The 21,627-nt window shown below is 31.3% G+C and overlaps 2 protein-coding genes across 2 annotated transcripts in view; both read right to left on the bottom strand.

Annotated features, from left to right (window-relative positions):
- Positions 1–14,206: 14,206 nt before the first annotated feature.
- On the bottom strand, positions 14,207–16,728 carry Dlc90F (dynein light chain 90F). Its single transcript, XM_088278230.1, has 3 exons — positions 16,560–16,728; positions 16,295–16,460; positions 14,207–14,930 (listed from the first exon to the last, which is right to left on the bottom strand). The coding sequence occupies exons 1-3, from the start codon at positions 16,593–16,595 to the stop codon at positions 14,782–14,784; spliced, it is 351 nt and encodes a 116-aa protein (XP_088134356.1). The 5' UTR covers positions 16,596–16,728; the 3' UTR covers positions 14,207–14,781.
- Positions 16,729–17,884: 1,156 nt separating this feature from the next.
- The window catches only part of Trmt61 (tRNA methyltransferase 61), a 182,061-nt gene continuing 178,318 nt past the window's right edge, over positions 17,885–21,627 (bottom strand). The window contains exons 6-7 of the mRNA XM_088278302.1: positions 18,438–18,622; positions 17,885–17,974 (exon numbers count right to left, since the gene is read on the bottom strand). Of these exons, the coding sequence (XP_088134428.1) occupies positions 18,452–18,622 (171 nt within the window). The 3' untranslated portion in view covers positions 17,885–17,974; positions 18,438–18,451. The remainder of the gene's footprint in view (positions 17,975–18,437; positions 18,623–21,627) is intronic.

Below are 21,627 nucleotides of genomic sequence, written 5' to 3'. Positions count from 1 at the left end.
AACGCTTTTTTATAATAAATTACAAAATAATGTAAGGCTTTATTGGGTTTCGATTGTTACGTTTACATCGCCCTCTAAAGCTCAGAGCAAAAGAAATTTACTTTGCTTAATCCATCAAGGCTCTCTATCAGTGTAAAACTAGATTTATACGACTAACGTGGGTCTACGCAGATACTATTAATTTTGTGTGCTAACCAAGATTACGTAATTAAAGATTTAAATGTTTTCATTTAATTTTCTTCCTGAAACTAGAAATTTACAACAGCAAAAAAGTTTTATGTTTTATTTACTTTTAAATATAATATATCTTCTTATAACCCTTGTCCGCACCCAATGGTGCATAGGGCATTGCATTCTCTAGACGTAGTGTTGTTATCTTGATCGTTAATTGCACGAAGGTAAGGTGATTACTCTTGCGCTTCAAGGACTAGTTCACGGTGATGTTAAATAAATATTGTAAGAAAGAGTGTAAGATCACTAATATTTATTTTTATTCTCCCTCCCCCTGGGAATAATATAATAAATTGTCGATAATAATGCCAAACACCGTATCACATTTTGAATAAGAAAAAACATTTCGAAAATGATGTGGAATGTATCGAAACACGTGTCACTATAGATTTTAAGAAAAAGTGGTGTTTTGTAAGTAAAATTGAAATTATAAATTTGGTATTGCTATCTACGCCAGTTAATAGTTACGCGGTTTAGACAAGAACCCATCTTCATGTATAAAACTCTGTTCTTCTGTCATAAGGATTTTAGTTTCCTTCGGCTAGGGGTTGTCATTTGCAAGTCGCCCCGTAAAACCTTTTTAACACCGCGGGCTCTTCACCCTTAGGGATGGGCAAGTCTCTACAACTCTACACCATACTTCTACAAGTACCCACGTACCTACTAGTACCACTACTACAAGAGCGATGCTTCAACTTAAACAAGTAGCTTTTTATGCTCCTTTGTTCTCATCGTTTTATTTCATACTGTTGAGTTTCCACTGCCTGAGAACTTAAATCCACTTGGATCTCTTTCTTTTGCGACAAACACGGAATTTTCAATGAATTGAGATGTTTGCTCTCGAAGGGAAAAGGTATGATGGTAAAAGGTAGTAATAATAGAATTTTGTCTCGAAATATACATATATAACCATACATAATTTTCATTAAAAGTGCTTAAAAGCATTAACGCGATGTTGTCATATTTTTTTCTTTAATGTTTATATATTTTAATTTTATTAAACTTCCAAAACAGACGAGTAATACTGGTAAAGTATGAACCTTATACAGCTGTTTTAAATTAATGGATAGAAAATGTACATATGCAAGAAAAAAACAAAAAAAACAATGTCGCCTTCGCATTGAATGAATATATTATATATAGAGTATTCGTATAATATGTCCGCCTCCGTAGTGTCATAGTCAGCACGTTAAGCTACCGTACTGGAGGTCCCGCGTTCAATTCCCAGGGGGGTCAGAATAAATATGGGTGATTTTCACTCTCATATTTATTTAATATCACCCTGGACTGGTACAAGAAGCACAGGGCTGATCACTCTGCCTTCATGCAATTAACGATCAAGATAACACTGCGTTTATATATATTGTGATGCCCTATGCATCATTGGGTTCGGATAAGGGTTAAACGAAAAAAAACGGATAATTCTTTCGTGTGTTAATGCCAACGCCAAAAGTCAACAGTTAAATGATATTTAAAAGCACAAAATACCTATTTTTATTTAAAAAAATACACTGTTTAATATTTAAAAAAATCAAAAGCTTTTATTTTTCTTATCCATCATTGATTGTACATAGGGAACTGCATTATAGCGTTTAGGTGGTGAAGTGTAATAAATAGATTGTAACCATCCATTCATTTAAATAGTTTCTTTAAAGCTTATAATTTCACGTTAACCCAGCAAATCGACCTTAAAAATAGTTCAACGTTCACTCACTAAAGCGAAAAAAACAACTTATATTCTGCATTTATGAAAAAGTCAAATAAGTACTCTTTATCTTTGTTTAGAAGCAGCATTTAGTAAGATGAAAAGCTGAAATGAAATATGTTCAAGTAAGCGCGGTGTGATTTGTTTATTTCTAGTTGCCAAAGTTCAACAGCGATTCGACTTCGGGTTTTTAATTAAGTTAAATGAAGTTACTCCAATAGTTTTGTAAAAGGAAACTTTGTCTTACTGTAAGCGAGATCAGCGTAAACTTTTAATACGTGATAAATCTTTTAAAAGGAAATCTACAGATAAATTAATATTATACTGTCAGCACTAACTTTTTGAAAACTATTTAGTAAATGTCGATAAGTAGATAAACTATATGACATTTTTTGCGAAAAAAAGAGATATAACCGAATATTGTTTTAGACTTTTTACTATTTTTAGATGCTGTAAAATTACTATTTTAAGAGCATTTAATAGATGAACAGTAAAAACATGCACAAAAATACAAATTCGTACATATTTAGGTAAACCATTGCTAATATTTTTCATTGCTAATTTAAAGATATTAAAATTAGCTTCAAACCGTAATGTTTATTGTATACCTACCCATAGTAAATGCTTAAGTAGGATTTTTCTTTCAAATTTCAAATATACATATATCGTAGTCATACAGGAGTAAGTGACCAAGTGCATTTTTTTTACAAAAACATCATCCTTGACTATTTGATATCTTACTAGTTTAATGTTGCCCTGAAAAAAATCCCAAAGGATTTTAAACTTGGAAGTATAATATATTGACTTGTTAAAAATGACTTACAGCATTAGTATTTATTTTCTTACCAAGCAAAAGTGACTTAATACGCCCTCCTGAACATTTTACGTTTTATATTGTTTCGAGAAATAAAAATACTTTGTGTTCTGATCCACTCACATTTTTATTAACCAACTAGTTTCGGCAACAACCTGTTGCCTTCTTCAGGGCTTAATTTATTACTTATTCAAAACATTTTACGTTTTGTTAGTTGGTCCTCCTGTACGACTACGATATGTATCATGGATTGATGAGAAGTGAAATTTAAACAAAATAATAAAAATAAATAAGAGAGGAAACCATTTTATTGATTTTTTTTAACAAAATCAATTATTTATTTACGCGCTTTTATCATGAATAAAGTCACATGTTATGTAAATAATAAGTAAAAGTTGAGTAATAATAATATAATAAGTAATAATAATAATATACCCAATCCAAACTCTTAACCGCACCCCAATGGCGCATAGGGCACTGCATCATATAAACGCAGTGTTGTTTTGATCGTTAACACGTGAAGAAAAGGTGATCAGCCCTCCGTTTCAGGTACCAGTCCAGGGTAATATTTAATAAATATTAGAGTGAAAAAAGTACTTTTATTTCCAGTTTCAATTCAATTCAATTTATTTATTGATAATTAACATACACATTACAAACTTAAATTTAAATCGTATACATTAACAAAAATAGAAAATAAGTAAGAATACTATTGCTAAAGGTGTAGAAGAATCCCTCTTCGGAAAACTCCTTCAGACACATGAAACAGATCAATATCCAAAGAGATAATTTATTTGACTCCCTCCTGGGAATCGAACCCGGGACCTCTAAAACAGTAGCCGAGCGTACTGACCATTACACTACGGAGGCGGACTAATAAAAATATATACACGTAAAGGGTCCGCCAAATAACTTTTTTTTTTTTAAAACAGGGCGCAAAACATCGAGTATAGCTTCGGCTGTGTGGCACGTAGCGCCGTCCTGTTGAAACCAAATGTTGCCAATATCCTCCTCTTCAATTTTTGTGAACAAAAATCCGTTCAACATGGCCCGATAACGATCGCCATTGACTGTAACGGCCACTCCTTGCTCATTTTCAAAGAAAAATGGCCCAATTATGCCTCTGGACCAAAATCCGCACCAAACAGTGACTCGTTTTGGGTGTACCGGCTTTTCAATGTATGCGTGCGGGTTTTCTGTGCCCCAAATACGACAATTTTGCTTGTTTACATACCCGCCAAGATCAAAATGAGCTTCATCCGAAAAGATGATTTTTTTGGCAAAATCGGCATCTTCTGTAAGTCGATCGCAGGCCCACTCAGCGAAGCGAAAACGCATTGGATGGTCAGTTGGCTTCAACTCCTGAACCAATTGGACTTTGTATGGCGTCATACCAAGGTCTTTATGCAAAATTCGTCTCAATGATGTCTCCGAAATGTTCAATTGTTGAGAACGACGGTGAATTGATGTTGATGGCGCTTCACGCACACTTTCTGCCACAACATCGATATTCTCGGGTGTACGCACTGTTTTTGGCTTTTCACGCTTTGGTTTATCGATGAGGATGCCAGTTTCTTTCACTTTTTTCACAAGATAACGAACATACGGAGCTGACGGTGCTTCTCTTCTTCCAAAAACCGTACGCAATTTTCGCACACATTCTGCAACATTACCATGATTTTCAAAGTAATGTCGCAATATTTCCCAGCGTTGTTCAAGCGTATACACAACCATATTCGCTCAGCGGAAGGATAAAACTAATTATCTGTCAAATCAGACATGAGCTAAGTGTTACCATTCACGAAATAAGCACTAGTTGAAAAAAAAAACTTTAGATGGCGGACCCTATATAATATATACACGTATAATAAAATATATTATAGTTTCCGTTTTCTCAAATTAATTGCATTTTATGACAATCCTTACAAAAGGTAAGTGAGATTTAGTTCCGCCGGAACAGACAAGGATGTTATCAGCAGTGACTAGTGGAGAGATCTCTAGGTGGAATGAAAGAAGAAAAGTCATTTGTCTTCGTTGTTGATTCGTTCGTCTGAAATTGACTTAGGATTCTCCCGATACGTAGGTCGACTCCGAGGATAAAACAAACCGTGTTTTCGCAAAGATTGATTACAATTCTTAATGAAACCAAGGTTTGGTGACTTAATTGCTTTCGGCCAGGCTTTATCAATTATTGTGTATTTAACAAATAAGATTAACGGTAAAAATTACCGAATTTTTTGGTAAAAGTGTGTTGATTTTCTAGTGAGAATAAAACTTACGTGTTATTTGTAATTAAAAGATTTTTACGTAACATACCTACTGAAATTATTTTAATTTTATATTTGAGAACTCCATAAATATGGAACTGTATATATCCGTTAATACGGAAAAATTTAACAATTTAAAAATCCCAAACAGATTTTGAGCATAAAAGGTGACATTTAATCCTGAATTCTGTAAACATAAAAATGTTTTTTTTTCTTCATATATTTACCATCCTTTGAATATCATAATAAAGGATATTTTAAATAATTGATCGATAAGGTACTTCATTAATTTTAATTTAAATAAATTAAAAATATATATCAAATACTCATTTTTAAAACTAATAATGAGTATTTTTACTTAACTTTTTACGTAACTTTACGTAACTTTACGTAACTTTTTATGAGTATTTTTTTCAATATTTTACCAGATTAAATTTGTAAAAAAACTGTTGTTCATGTGCCTACGCTTTTCGTGGGAATTTGATTTGGAATTCATTCCTATACTATGAATTAAAATCATGTAATAAATCATCTTTAAAAAGTTTTTTCGATACACATATTTATTCATTAAGAAGATATTTCTGTCTTTAATATATAAGAGGAAAATCTATCGACACCGAAAGAGTTTTATGCGACTACGTGCTGAAAGAAACAATTCTCTAGAGACGAATATGCGTGTTTATTCCTAATTATAAGGATTTATAAGAAAAACAAGTTTAGTTCAAGTTTCCTCTCCGTTTTCTGAACGAAAATACGAATTACGAGTAATTTAATAAAAAACAAAAAACTGTTTTTTTCAATATATGTATGTATTCAAGACATATAGATATTTCAGTTTGATAATCAACAGTTGATATTTATACCTTAATATTTCTGATATGCGTATGTTTTTGATATTTCGTACACGATATGTAATATGACTATGTTTATTTTTATTTATTTTTTTATCTTTATTCATTTAATATATTTACATTTTTGTTTATGACATAATACATTTGAATTATTTATACATATGGAGAACTTTTATATTTCGATTCGCTGTGCCTTTCCATAAAAGAGTCTGTGCTCTTGTGCTTGGAAAGGGACTTACACTCGTGGTTTAATGTTATATAATAAAAGATATAATAGTTTTTTTTATATATTTTTTTAAAGATTTAAATGTATAGAGCTTTAATTTTTTTCTTAAGGATTTTTATATCATCTATTTTTTTATTTCTTTAGGGAGTTTATTGAAATGTTTGATTGCCAAATATTTGAAGTTTTGCTGAAATTGCTTGGTGTTGCATTTTGGAGTAGAAAAATCGTTTGAGAATCTCGATGATAAATTTTTTGTTAAATTTAAATAGTTGTCACCCTTTAGTATTTGAAAAACTGCGGTTTTTTTATAAATGGATTCTATATTTTATGTTAAGTTTTTCTTTTAAGTTTTATTTATATAAATCTACTTTAACATTTTGTGATATAATGAATTTTGTTTTGACGATATTTATGATGTTATATGTATAAACAGAGTAATATATATTATATATTGGGGTATATTATACCCGAAAAATAATATACGTTGAAGTGAACCACAAACATCCGCTTCCGCAAATGTTCTCGTGCATTCATGGCATCCCATTTCAGTGTATAGTATTCCATGGGGATATTGGCGATTGCATAATTCATAACAACTGCATTCCCAACATTGCACCCTTCAACATAATTAACACTATGCCCCATGTTCGATTTGTAGCTGCTTCATGTTAAAATGTTGATATGCTTGCAGCTACTTCTATATAATGTACGAAGTTACATAAATCAAATCAGGAACAATAAATATTATCATTAATTGCTGATTTTTTTCTACTTATGCTTTTAAGTTTTAATCGTACAATTTAAGTTTTCCAAAAATCAAATCTGAAAATATTACATCAAAGTCTCCAAAGAAAATGGGAAAACATAAAAAAAGTTAAAAAAATAAATTTAGAAAAATAACAAAAATAAGTTTTGAAAAAGCGACTTGAATATTCAAAGCACATTCATAACATTTATTTAAAACACATGCATGTACCCAAATAATCATAAAAATTTAAAATTGGTAATAAATTTAATTTATTTATTAAGGTACTAAAAGTAAATAGGTAAAAAATATCCAAAGAAAAAAAAATTCATTATATTTTTTACAAACTGATTTGCGCAGGTTTTAAAAACAGAAATGTTGTTAGTATTGTGCTCTAGGTTCTCGACTCCCTTTTGCCACAACTTTTTTCCTGTTTTTAAACATAAGACAGTTAGGCTAACCTGAAAATTGTATTGAATATTTGCATATCGTAGTCGTACAGGAGAAAGTGACCAACTACCAAAAAATGTTTAGGAGGGTCATTTAAGTCACTTTTGCTTGCCAAGAAAATAAACGTCAATGCAGTTAGTCATTTTTAACAAGTCCATATATTATACTTCAAAGTTTAAAATCCTTTGGGATATTTTTCAGGGCAATATTAAGCTAGTAAGATATCAAATAGTCAATGATCACGTTTTTGTAAAAAATACACTTGGTCACTTTCTCCTGTATGACTACGATATATATCAAAGAATACAATTTAAAAAAAATATGTTTTTTTGAATATTTGAATTATTCGATTGAAATTAATTGAATTCATTGTAATTAAAATAAAATATACCTTCAAAGACAATGTGTGAGATAGTATTGGTATACTACCTCAAATTCATTACCTTCAAGTGTTTTTGTCTTGACATTATCAGCGGAAGAGACGCTGAATGGTCCATTAACACCAGCCCTATTTTGATGCCAGTCCACTAAGCCATCCTGCGTAGTGGACTAGCATCTTACATCTAACAATAACAACAGGCTAAAAGACAAGCCATTTTAGCTGAAGAATGGCTAATGGTACCAACAGTGCAAACTCATTGCAATTTCAAAAAATTGGCTCATTAGTTCATTTTAAATGAACCCAATAATGAATTGAGCTAACTATTGATCTATCATTGCTAAAGCATCCTCTAATGCTTCAAAAATTGGCCTACAATGTTAACAGAACTATGGTACTATTGTGTTAACTATGGTACTATGTGAGTTTCTACCAAGCAATTTTCATGATATGAATAGCTACGTATCAATATATAATTAGCTACTTATCTGTTGCATATGTTTTCTATTTTATAAGTTTACTGTTTTTTTTTCTGTGACCTTATAGCACTTATTTTTACTTTATCTCTTCTCAACTTGTACATCTTATAACTGTAATTTTTTATTATTATTATTTTTACTTTAGCTCTAAATTAAGTCTGCCTATTAATCTTCTTTACTTTTGCTATATTTTATTCTTGCTGTTTACTTTTAACTCATTTAATATTTGTGAAATTTTGTAATTGGAATGTTACAATTACCTGTATAATTTGTTATTCATTATTGTAAATGTATATATGTTAATGTTATATCCCAGCAAAAGAAGCATATTTTTAACTTAATATTTACCCGCTACAGGGCAGAAAGTGTTGTTTTTGCATTTTGAAGAATAGGTATTGTTAAATTTATTTTTAACACATTGTATTCTATTTTTAAACTTTAAAAACATTCTCCTGAAAAATCAAGTTTTTTGATTTATGACGTTCTTGAAAGGAGTGAGCGATATGTGGGGCCAATATAAAAACATCTTGAAGGATCATTTCAAGTTTTGATATAAAGGTCTGGTCTGATCCCTGGACATTTACCATCACTTAAATAGGTCTCGTATATTACGAAGCCAGGATAGTTACCTTCTGCCAATGCAATGTCTTCCTTCTCTCTGATCTCAGCTGTCATCAGCATCAAAATCAGCTGAAGAACTTGGTACCTCTTATCATATATAGTTATTTTACTATGATATGGAAATTTCTGCTGAATCTTAGGAAAATCTCAGCAACGGTTGTTATTACTGTTCATGAAATGAAAATATTCATGTCGATTCTGAATAGGGATTGACCTTAATGTCTAGATACAAAGTATCTCTAAGTGCTCATTATTAGCACAAAAGCATGCTGTTATTGAGCAATTGATACTTAGTAGCACTTTGCTAGAAATAAGCATACTCAAAAATCAACAGTCATTCGGTTTCGAGCATGCTACTGCAGCCCGGGTGGGAGGGTCATGTTCTGAGCACGTCTGAACAAGTTTGCTTATGAGCATGCTAGTATTGATGTTTGTAAACGAGCATGCTAATTTCAAGCAAATGTATACAACTAGAGAGCATGTTCGTCTTAAACATGCTTTTTTAGTAGTAGGTGTATCTGTACCTTTAGAACTTCTGACTCGTAGCTCGCGAAACCAAACGGGAGACTACAACCTGACACAATTGCTCCCTTACAGAACTTCAATTTAAAATGGTATTAAGTACTGCATTTGTGGGGCACAATTATTGACATGTGAAGTGAGTTCTTAAGAAAACGAAGGAAAAACTAAAGATCTTTCTCTATATAAATATTGTCATTCATCTGTATTTGTGGGGGTTACGTCCATAATTCCCGCCAACTAGGATATTCACTACCGATAATTTGCCGCCAGTTGTCATCTGAACTACAGGAAACGGGCCTGACTTGGGAGGATGCAAAGGAACTGGCATCTGTAGAAGCATCTGAAATTATGCAGAAGCCGTATGGCTTCTTTTTGTAGAGTGTATGCTCTACATAGGAAGTGAATAAACATAGTGTCTGCTACCGTAGTGTAATGATTAGCACGCTCGCCGTTATGGAGATCCCGGGTTCGATTCCCGAGGAGGGGGGTTCAAATAAATAAGTGAATTTTTCACTCTAATATTTATTGTATATACCCTGGACTGGTACCTGAAGCAGAGGGCTGATCACCTTTCCTTCCTGTGTTAAGATGAAATTGATAAGATCAAGATAACATTGCATTTATATGATGCAGTGCTCTATGCACCATTAGGGTGCGTATAAAGCACCCTAATGGTGCATTATAGCATTTGAGCGAGTGTTTTTGCCTAGAATTTTCACTCATGAATTACATGAAATTATAGTAACTTTAAACATAAAGAGTAAATCCACTCACAAGTAGGCATAGGCTATGAAACTTTTAAAGTTGAAGCCTGAGTAGGGACATGATAAACGGTGTTGCATAAGCCGTAGCTAGATTTCAGAGTCACTTGGACGTTAGGTAATTCAAAAATTATAGCATTTGATGAAGATAAACTTAAAGTAGGTAAGTACTTTATATGCATGTCTTTACATGCACATCGAGTGATGCCAGGTCAATATCGCGACGCAACTTGAAACAATGCAAAGTGAACTGCTATTTTCCATTGGAAATCATATGAACATCAAAGATAGTGAAAATGAGTCTTAATTCAGTAACGACGCAACTTTGAAAAAACGCAAAGTGAGGTCTGAGTGCACAGAAAAAGATCTTCCCAAAGGGATTCCTATACAGCTTGTACATCACGAATAACTCCGTACGAGTACGGCTTTATAACTTCATGCAGCCTAATCATTTCTCCTAATCTCTTTTTCTTACTAACTGTTCTTTCTGTCTTTCCTTTTCCATGTAGAATAAGGGCCCAATATACAATAAATCGCAACTAAATTTTCTTTAAACCCAGGTAACATTTGACCATTATTCGCCTGTGGTATAATGGTTAGCGTGTTTAGCTACTGTGCTGGAGGTACCGAGTTCGATTACCAGGGGGGGGTAAAAATAAATACTAGTGATATTACACTCTAATATTTATTTAATATTACCCTGGACTGGTCCCAGAACCGCAAAAGTGATCAGCTTGCCTTTATGCAACTAACGTTCGAGATAACACTGCATCAATACGATGCAGTGCCCTATGCACCATTGGGTGCGGGTGCATAGGGTTAGAATAATAACATTTGACACAATTGAATTTTTTTCATACAACACCGTTTTTGTATTAAAAAAAATAATGAAATAAATATATGGTTTTGAAAAGAAAAGAGATATTGAAAGGTAAGAGAAGTTTAAAAAGAATATATTTTTTTTTTTTAAATATGTATTTTCAAAAAGTCAAATTAAAACATATTAAAAAAATATATATATACGCAGAGACATAACCGGCTTCTGGCGCTGCCAATCGCATACTGATTGTGAGTTCCCCCTCAATGTCCTTCATCCTGACATCCTTAATTTTTGTTATCTGTATGCCATCAAATATTTCTAGATTCAAGAATTTGGAGTGCAGGATTGATTGCCAGTATAAAATTACCAAAGCAGTAAACACCGCATTGCAGATAGGGGGTCAAAATAGTTACATATATAGAAAGGATTTTGCAAGGTTTGAAAAGCAATTAATAAAAAATAAAACGGAATTAGAATCATTAAATATTTTATTCATGTTACATAGTTCATCGTTTCAATTTATTCCCCAATATTACTTATAAATATGAATGTACGCAATAACCATAATATGACCAGACGCAAAAAGAATTTTGGGGCATATGCAAATTTTAAGATTACTATCCAAACCATTCATTTTTCACCGAAAAATGCACAAACACAAACGATTTATTAAATATTGCCATAAAACTATTTTTTTCACTAGTTCAAATTTTAACATAATATGGCCTATCAAAATAATTTTAAAAATCAAAAATAACTATGTATATCATGAAAACGACAAAATATGATATGTAACGTGAGAATGCCCTGAATATGTGAAGCATTATAAGCAAATCCATGCGAGATATGAAACATTTAAAACAAAACTCTGCTTTTAATTGAAAAGTGAAATGATTATTACAATATTCATTCCTTGAATCATAAGCGACAACAAAAAACCCACATGTTACAAAATGTCAAAAGTATTTTCGAGCTAAACAGTCTGGTACCCTCTCTGGAATTAACACGTTGACTGCCACGGCAATATTCAAATTTCCGGTCTAAAAAGCCAATTCTTTAAAAATATTCTTTAACTTCTTGATTATATTTTCTGTTCATTTATTAATAAATTTTGTGTTCACGTAAGCCAGCGTTGATTTTTTGTTCTCTTCCTAGAAGCCATCTATCCATATTAGCACTGATATACTAGGAATTTTATCATAGCTGCACGAATATGGCAAGTAAACACAGTACGAAAAAACTCGTAGTCGGCGTCCTAGCAAAGAACGCAGTCTACGAATTATCTTGTGGTTGGCAGTCAACGTGTAAATGAATCTCTTTCATAATTACCAATAAACTTATTTCTAAGCAACATGTGTTTTCTTTCTTACCAACACCATTGTCTTATTCATAATGAAAAAATGATACATTTTCACCACAGTGATGTCAAAGGCGAGCAGTTTGCATATTGGGAATTCGAAATGCAGATTCAGTTTATTTTCACTCAATTTGACACATTGAAACAATCCAAACCACTAAATGCTATGTTTAAGTTTGTAATACTTTAAATCTCTTTATGAATAAACATGTTAGGCACAAATATGTACAAGCTTTTATGATAAAAACTTACTTATTGTAAATTACGATTCTAGTACAGCATTCCTCAATTTCATGCTTTTTTTATTTGCATTAATATCAAGAAAATTGTGTTTATTTTTATGTATGAGTTCAAAATACATTGGTATGTTTAAAAAAAATATATAAATAGTAAAGTAATATATATGATTTGTAACAATGTGATATTTTATGAGAAAATTAAAGGTTTGTTATCATAAAAGCTGTTATTTTATTAACTGCACAAAGTACGTACTAAACTGATGTTCAAATTAATTTTAAAGTATTGAGAAATGTCAACAACATAAAAATTGTAACAGTTCTTATATGATCGTATTTTATAGATGAAAAAACAACTTGATAAAAAGAACATATATAAATATGAATTAAGTCAGATATTTCAATAAGCAGACACTTTTTATTATTAATATAATTTGCTTTTGATATACATATAATTTTCTTTGATACTATGCTCAAAAAACCATATTGGTTGCGTTAAGTTAGGTTAATCGGATGATTTAGTCCATACTTCATCAACTGTTACCATTAATTAGTGTAATTTAGAATTTTATAGTATCCAATTGGTATCACCAATGGGATGTCTGTATGTGCAACTCTTAGCAGAAAGTAACATGGCAAAATGAAACATGCACACACAACTATTTGGTCTTCACAAAATCTATTTGAGTATGTATAAAGTATTTTCATGACAGATATATGGATAATCGATGTCTCCCACTCTTAATATATATTAGATAATACAAAGATCTAGGCACTTCTATAATTTCCGTTCAACAGAAAACTATTCAAAATTCTTTAATTATCATACATATTTTAAACATTTACAAGCACAAAATGTACACGTACGGATTAGATTCATGAAATAATATAAGTGTGATTATTATAATAGCGCTGTGGATGTACGTTACTTTAATATTACTAATGAAAAAAATATATATTGGCAAATAACATTTATCCAAGACTTTTCTTTTCTTCTGTCTCCAAAATAAATATTTAGTATATTCAATCAAACATTTTCAAAAGCCAAGTTTATGAAAAATGGTCCGATAAGACGCTTAAATAAATTTCTTATGCATATTTCTCTTCAAGACAAATATAGATATGAAATAAAGCCCGTTTCTCAACTTGCCACACACATAAATTATTTACAAATAAGAAGTTAGACACATCACGGTGTTTATCAAAATTAATCATCTGGAATATAATCTCTGACCGACGTAAAAGTAATATAGAAAATTTATGTGTAAACTTGTAATAAAAAATAACTTATATTTGTATATTATACTAGTAAAGTTTATCATGCACTAATGCAGAATGCTGAGAATGTGAAAATCTCACTAATTCAAATTATGTAGAATGTATACTAATTGAAATGATTAAAAAAAAAAAACAAAATAGACTACATTGAGTTTATTCAAAATTAGCACATTTTGAGCAACGAAGCAACGATAAAGCGAATTGCAAATTTACATATGAAAAATAATGTTTTATGAAAATTTCTAGTAACACATTGTTTGCGGGAACTGAGTAAACACATCTTTTGTATTTATTGTAACTGCAGACAGTTGGTAGAATTCCATATTGAATTGTTGGGTAAAATATCCAAAATTGAACAAGGTTTATTGGATTGAATTCTACATTTATTTGTGTATATGTTAATACGTGACGCGTTTCGTCTTATTAAGACATTATCAAACACTGACACTGACTTGGGTCAGTGTTTGATAATGTCTTAATAAGACGAAACGCGTCACGTATTAACATATACAAAAATAAATGTAGAATTCAATCCAATAAACCTTGTTTAATTTTGGATATATTACCCAATATCTTTTGTTTACCATTACTTGAGAGCGGGAGATGATAAAACACCTTTTTACACATCTTCGAACCTATAATTACCCAACTTCAAAAATACGGACCCAGCCTTAAGCGGTTACCAGCGGGTAGCTTGTAAAATGTTGATATTGTGATGGAGATGGATTGACTGCAATATGCCCACAGGCAATGTGTTAAAATGAAACAATATTCTGGATATATAAAAGCGTTTGGATGAATATTTACCTATCCCAGCCAGAAAAAAAAACAATTTAATGCATGAAATATTCCATACAATAATTATTAAGAGCAGAAACTTATTAATTGCAAGTTAAAAATAAAAAAAATACATTTTTATATTTCTACATGTACAGGGTGCTAATAGTTATGAAAACAGAAGCCGTTAATTCTATGGGTGATGAAATTCTTCAGCCGAGTCCTCAATTCTTTAGTCTTTTCACATTTTCACAGTTGGAATTTACAACGAGAGTCCAAAAACAGAGACAATGCAATACATTGTCTTATTTTCCCAGCGCACAGTACAGGAGCCATCTGTGTTATTATCCCAGAAGCAAGATGATGCGGTGTGAAGTCCAGCTCCATTTTTCTGCATTATTGTACAGGTTACTGAAAATATTAAAAAAAAATTATATTTGGGTTAAAAATATTCAATAGATTTTTTTTTTGTTTATATTTTAGTAAAACACTTCCTTCTACTCCTTCAATAAACCTAAACAATTTATAAGGTTAGTTTATTGTAGCATTAGGAATTTAGTGACAAATGTCAAAAAATATTTTGTAGTGCCATTTATCATCTGATCCAATTTCATTACATTGTTCTATCTTCTTCTGGGACTCTCTTGTTGGCAAATTTTTCCATTTACTTCTTTAAAAGTTCTTATTTGGTTCTGTATGGGAAATTTAAATTTTTTGACTAGGTTGTGTTTTTGTTTAAAATATTTATCATATTTTCTATATATCGGTCATATGAATTTATAAATTACTGATATTTATTAAATACTAACTAACTAACCATCACGCAGCTTTCCGCAGGGGTAGGCAAAGAGAATAGAACGCCACACCACTCTGTCTTTGCAAACATTCTTCGCCTCTTCCACGTTCATGCATCTCCTCATACCCACCCGCCGATTATTACGACTTTCAACCTGACCACTTTCAAGTATTTGGCATACCTGATCGTGCCATGTTTTCCTCTGCTCCTTTTCCCAATAACATTCGCCTCATAAATTTGTTTTACCGTTCTTTCCTCACTCATTCATTCTACATGTCCAAACCATCTCATATTAAATACTTAAAAAATAAACCAAGATAGATCAGTAATTAGATGTTTTAAATTGGTGAATTCGTTCACTAAATCACTTTGAATGTGGAATAAATGAAGTTGAAATCCAAACTGAATAAATCGTAAGGAATACATACGATTTCAATAAACAGCTGAGTAAAGGTTTTTTTTCTATTATGGTTAGATTCTCACAGATAATACTAAATTTGAAATATAGACCAATTTAAGTGACTTGTAAGCCATTTTGCAGCGCAGTAAAGGGATAGCTGGAGAAGAGTCATTGCTTCCATAAGGGTCACAACCCTCAGTAATGAGAAATAAGACGGAGAAGAGATAAACCATTTTGTCAACAGCAGCTGCAACTTAACATTTTCACAATTTATATATTCTCCTTTTGCTATGGAACTCAAAATCACATGAAACCAGGTGCATTCAGAATAGGAAAATAATTAAATTAAAACTGCTTTTGTATGCATGCAGGGGAAAGCCATTATCTGAAAACGCAACATAACTCTTATGACACAATTTACATGTAACACGATGTTACATAGTGCATTTTCTTGAGCAGATAAGCCTTTGAATAGAGAATATATTAAGATGTGAGAATTAAAATATGTATGAGTAGCTCAAATCATAATTCAGGAGGAATGATTTTTATAAGTTTTAAAAGTGAAAAACTATAGTATACCTATATATTTATAAGGCTTTTGAAGTTTCGTAAGGGCGCCGAGACACGATTCTACGACCGTGGAGGTCCATTGGTTCACTTTGTTATGTTGATATGCCGTTCCTCCTATGGTGTTTTCGATAGCTTCCTTGATAATTTTACTAACATCGTCAACCACGAATTGATTCTGAAATATTTATCGATTAATCACACGATACTCATTATGCGTAAACATTGAAATACAAAAATTAATCAGTTAGGTAAAAGTCGAAATGTAATCGCGTACCTCTTCTGCCATATCAGGACATTCTTTGGCCTCCATTTTAAAATGTTTTACCTTTAAATAATAAGGATAAATGTATAAAGGGGTTTTGAACAATTCTGGAATAAGAGAGCAATAAAAAATACACCCGGCGGAGATTCTTGACAGCTGAACGGAGTTAAGTTCGCGTCATAAAGCATGGCGACTGCAGTGCTGGCATGTTAACCATATGAATAATAATATGAGGTAGGTACCAAGAACTACCGTAATTTGTCTATGGTTTAACAAAAAACTCGGTTAGAAAACTTATTTTATTAGAAGAACGGTAAAAATAAAAATAAATATTTCACCACAATTGTATGCAGGGACGTGTCATGTATGCATTTTTTTTATGTAATAATGATTTTGACCATCCAAAAATGGATAAAACTTTATGACATCGTTCTAAAAATAAATCTGTGAATGCATACGTTATATTCACATATCGCTCACTCCTTTCAAGAACGTCATAAATCAAAAATCGTCAATTTTGAGTTGTGCATGTTTTCGTAATGCCCAAAAAATGTACTATATCCCAGCAAAAGCGGCATATTTTTAACTTAATATTTACCCGCTACAGGGCAGAAAGTGTTATTTTTGCATTTTGAAGAAAAGGTATTGTTTAATTATTTTTTTAAATATACTTTATTTTTCAAATGGAGAAAAAATATTCAGGTTTTACCTTAAAAGATCTATTACACAGTAAAAAGTTAAATAAGTGGCTTGATATTTATTTTTAATCCATTGTATTTTATGTTTGAACTTTAAAAACGTTCTCCTGAAAAATCAAGTTTTTTGATTTATGACGTTCTTGAAAGGAGTGAGCGATATGTATTTATGAAAAAATAAATGCATAGTTAATTATTCTCCGGAAAAAATATACAGTGGCGCTCCCACCTATTTCTACATATAACTTTGTGGACTTAAAAACTTGACCAAAACCAAATCGACTTCAACCCACGACCATTCTTAGTCACTACATTATTTTTACTTGGCAAAACGTGCTAGTTACTTCATGGGGAATTCGTTCTTTACAAAATGTGTACAATTGTCTTAGTGTCGCCGCCACGTTCTAGGTGTTTCAATTTTACTAATCAGTTGTGTGGAATAATTTTATACATGGTTTCCATAAAATGACCATAAGCAATTTAGTGGACAGGAAGGTTTAATTTTTTTACATTTCTCTAGTTTATGGATGAAAAAGGGTATAATATATGCATATGCATAAGTTTTTGAATTTGGTGTGGTCTGTTGTATTAAACTTTACAAATTTTAGGCCATTCAGATAAGCAAAATAAGAGAACATAAAGTATTTGAAATTGTTTTATTATTCAAAACTGTTATTAAAATATAAACATCATTTAATCACGCCTGTATTTCCATTAAGTCCGCTGGTAGATCTGAAAAAAAAACGTTAAAATCAAAAATATTAAAAAAAAAACTGAAACACGCTGGTTTGAAAATAGTATTGATATGTAGGTCAATGAAATCAATGCTAATTATAAAAAGATTTTTAAAAATATTGTTCCATTATTAGATTACCATATGTGCATTTATGCATTAGTGTATAAATATATATTATAAATACATATACATATATTATTCTCCAGATTTATTTATGTCTGTTTCAACAGAACATGGAGCTATTTTTATGAAAAAATGTAAAGAAAATGTTATTTTAAAAGAAGTATAATTTTTATATACCGACTTCCCGAAATATGCTGAGGAATAATTAATTATTAATTGGAGTTCATTAAAATAAATGTTTAAAATTTGTCCAGCACAGACTTTGATAAATAAAAAATAAATGAGCTATTGCTAAATAAAATAAAAATAAATAAATAAAACGAAAGATATACTAACACAAATATCACATTTCAGAGTATAGAGTCATCCGAACTAACGGTATTGAATGGTCGGCCCCATACAGGAGGAAGCGTAGCAAATGTAACATATCCAGTGTGGCCAGGCATACTTGTTGGGGCTGATCCTGTGAAGAATTGGACTTCCTTGTCTTTCTGATTTTCTTCTACATCATTATCGGATTTCTAGAACAGAGAAAAACAAAAATGATTACATGTTATACAGATTTCAGTTACAAAACAATAAAGGATGTTGACATTATGTAACTTATTTGTAAATTAAATCGAACTAAGGAAGTACAAGAGATAGGTAGGGAGTACACATGGCCACATCGCCCTATCTTTACAAACATGATTTATATTTTCAACATCTTTACATAAATGAAGAAGAATATGGAATTTAATTCATTGATTCGGCAGTCGCTTTGTGGTAAAATCTATCCATTTTTATTTAATGTTTTACATAGTAAATACCACTGTTTCATAATAATTGATTTAAAAGTGATATTTACTAAGTAAAACATTAATTTAAAAAATAATATGGAAGTCTGGATATTTACAGGGCTTACGACCTGTAATAGGCTGATTAAGTGATCACTACACACGTGTAACATTTACCTATGATTGGCAACCACACAACTCAAATTTTTGGAACTCCTAGAAATATTGATAAATCTCGTAACCATATACATTTGAGTTCAAAACAGCCTACGTTGCATATCTATGTTGGAATGAGGAAAGTTTTTATTAAGCAGATACTATTTTTATTAGTATGTGTAAATAACTCCTAAGTGGAGATAATCAAGATATGTGAAGAAGTATTTTGACACACTCAGAATATTGTAAATTTGCAAACATGGTTAAGTTTTTCAGCTTTATGCACTTACTTACAGAACAGCATGCCTGAAATCGTTTACCTATTGAGAAAACTTATTTAGAAAGGAAATTATCACAAAATCATTTTTAAAAATAAAAAAATATATATACTTATATATAAAGGTTGGCTACTGAGCCATCTTTGATATGAATTGATCAGAGTTCTGGGTATCGAGGTTTTACATTACGCAGCTGAACAAGGCGATTGATAAAGACGTAATACATAATAGAGAAATAAATGGTACTCGCTCGGAAAGCGAGAGAGGGATAAGACTAAGCAGCAACACGTAACAATGGACGATAATGGATGGTGGCATGCGCCAAGAGGCTCGAGGAACGGACCAAATGGTTTATAAACAAAAGTGACGCGGTGTTTGACAGATAGCGGCATGTCATTCGGCCGCCATGTTTGTTGCTTGTCATTAGTTAAGCTATGGGTGGTCGGCCGCACAATGGGCGAATTAAAAGAATCGAAATGACTCCTTGGACAGAAACTGAAAGGCGGAAAATGCAACAATAGATTTGACATTTTAGTAATGTCAAAGCGAATATTTGCAAATAAGTCGCTCGGAGAATTTTCGCTAATATATTAGGTACAGCACAATGCGACAAGATACAAAGTATGCAATGCTTACTGTTGAATTATGAAGGTACAACTTCAAACTGCTGTCAGCATTCTTTATTCATGAGCCAGTTTTTTCTACATATTATTTCCATGATACCCCGTATTTTTTTAGAGCATTCGCCCACTATGATTTTTTTTTATCACAAAAATAGAACACACTTTTGCTTATGGTAAAAAGACCATTGCTATTTCTTCAGATTAAAGTGATTGAAAAGTTGCCAGTGGGTAAGCGCTCGACAGGCGCCGTGGCTTAGTAAGGCTCGACTACAAAACTGCCATCGCGGGTTCGATTCCCGCCAAGTGCAAAAAAATTTCAGAAAATATTTATTTTCAATTGGTCTCGGTGTTTCTGACGAATTTTTCACATTTACCTTCTTATTCTTCTTCTTACTATCTTACCTGCAGATAAGCCTCTAAAAGTAGGGGCAGAATCTTGTCAAATAAAAAATTAATGCATTTTTTCTGTGCGCACACTTTTTCAAATCCTACTTTTTATGTGTATTTAATAATTAAATATAGTACAAAAGATCCGTACATTTAACAAAAAATTATGGAGCATTGACTTACAAATGAATGGTATGCGTAAATGAATGTTCTAGTTCCGTTAGAACAGTTCGAAATATAAATGGAATTAATTCGATGATGCATAAAGTATAAAACCCCATTTATCTGCTACGAAAGTATTAGTAAAAAGGTATTAAGTTTTAAAAAATACTTATCAAATTAAAATTAGGGTTGTCAACTCCAAGTTTTTTGGTACACATTTTTTTAAAATGTGTGTATATTCTTGAATCAGAAAACACGTTTTTTCAATCATTAATGGTATATGTAAGGAAACAGGCATTTAGAGCTGTACCTATGGTGATTTACTACTAATTCTTAAAAAATGTATCCATAGATATCATTGTGCTATTAATTTAAGTTCACATAGAAATTTCTCTTTTCATTATTAACCAGAAAATAGTTTAAAAACAGGTAGCAATAGTTGCGTACTAACTAATTTTCTACTAATCAATGAATATATTCTCATAAAAGAGATAAAAATCAGGAAATTGTTTGAGACCGTCAATTACGGTAATTATTTCGATATAAACACCTTTAAAAGGACATAACGAAGAATTTCATATTTGTTATAAGGAATGCACAATTTATTTATAATTAAAGCAGTGACTAACTTAATGTTTTATCTTTTAAAAAATGCAACATGATTAGTAACGCAGTCTTACGCCATTTGCTTTCAGATATGAAAATAGCTTCTTTTGAACGACATACAATATGAAAATCATTTTAAAATATATCGCTCACTCCTTTCAACAACATCACATATAAAAAAACTAGATTTTTCAAGAGATCGTTTTTTTAGTTTAAAAATATAAAACAATGTATTGAAAATAAATATCAAGCCGCTTATTGAACTTTTTACTGTGTAACAGATCTTTTTAGGTAAAACTTGAATGTTTTTTCTCAATTTGAAAAATATTTAGTACATTTAAAAAAAATAGTAAAACAATACATTTTCTTCAAAATGCAAAACTAACACTTTCTGCCCTGTAGCGGGTAAATATTAAGTTAAAAATATGCCGCTTTTGCTGGGTTATAGTACATTTTCTGGGTATTCCGAAAACACGCACAACTGAAAATTGACGGTTTTTGATATACGACGTTGTTGAAAGGAGTGAGCGATATGTTT

The sequence above is a fragment of the Brachycentrus maculatus genome, unplaced genomic scaffold (assembly GCF_059751285.1).
Source record: "Brachycentrus maculatus isolate JH-2025_06_01 unplaced genomic scaffold, ASM5975128v1 h1tg000055l, whole genome shotgun sequence".
NCBI classification, from domain to species: Eukaryota; Metazoa; Arthropoda; class Insecta; order Trichoptera; family Brachycentridae; genus Brachycentrus; species Brachycentrus maculatus.
The sequence above is the reverse complement of the archived record's forward strand: the minus strand, read 5'-3'. Positions and strand labels throughout refer to the sequence as shown.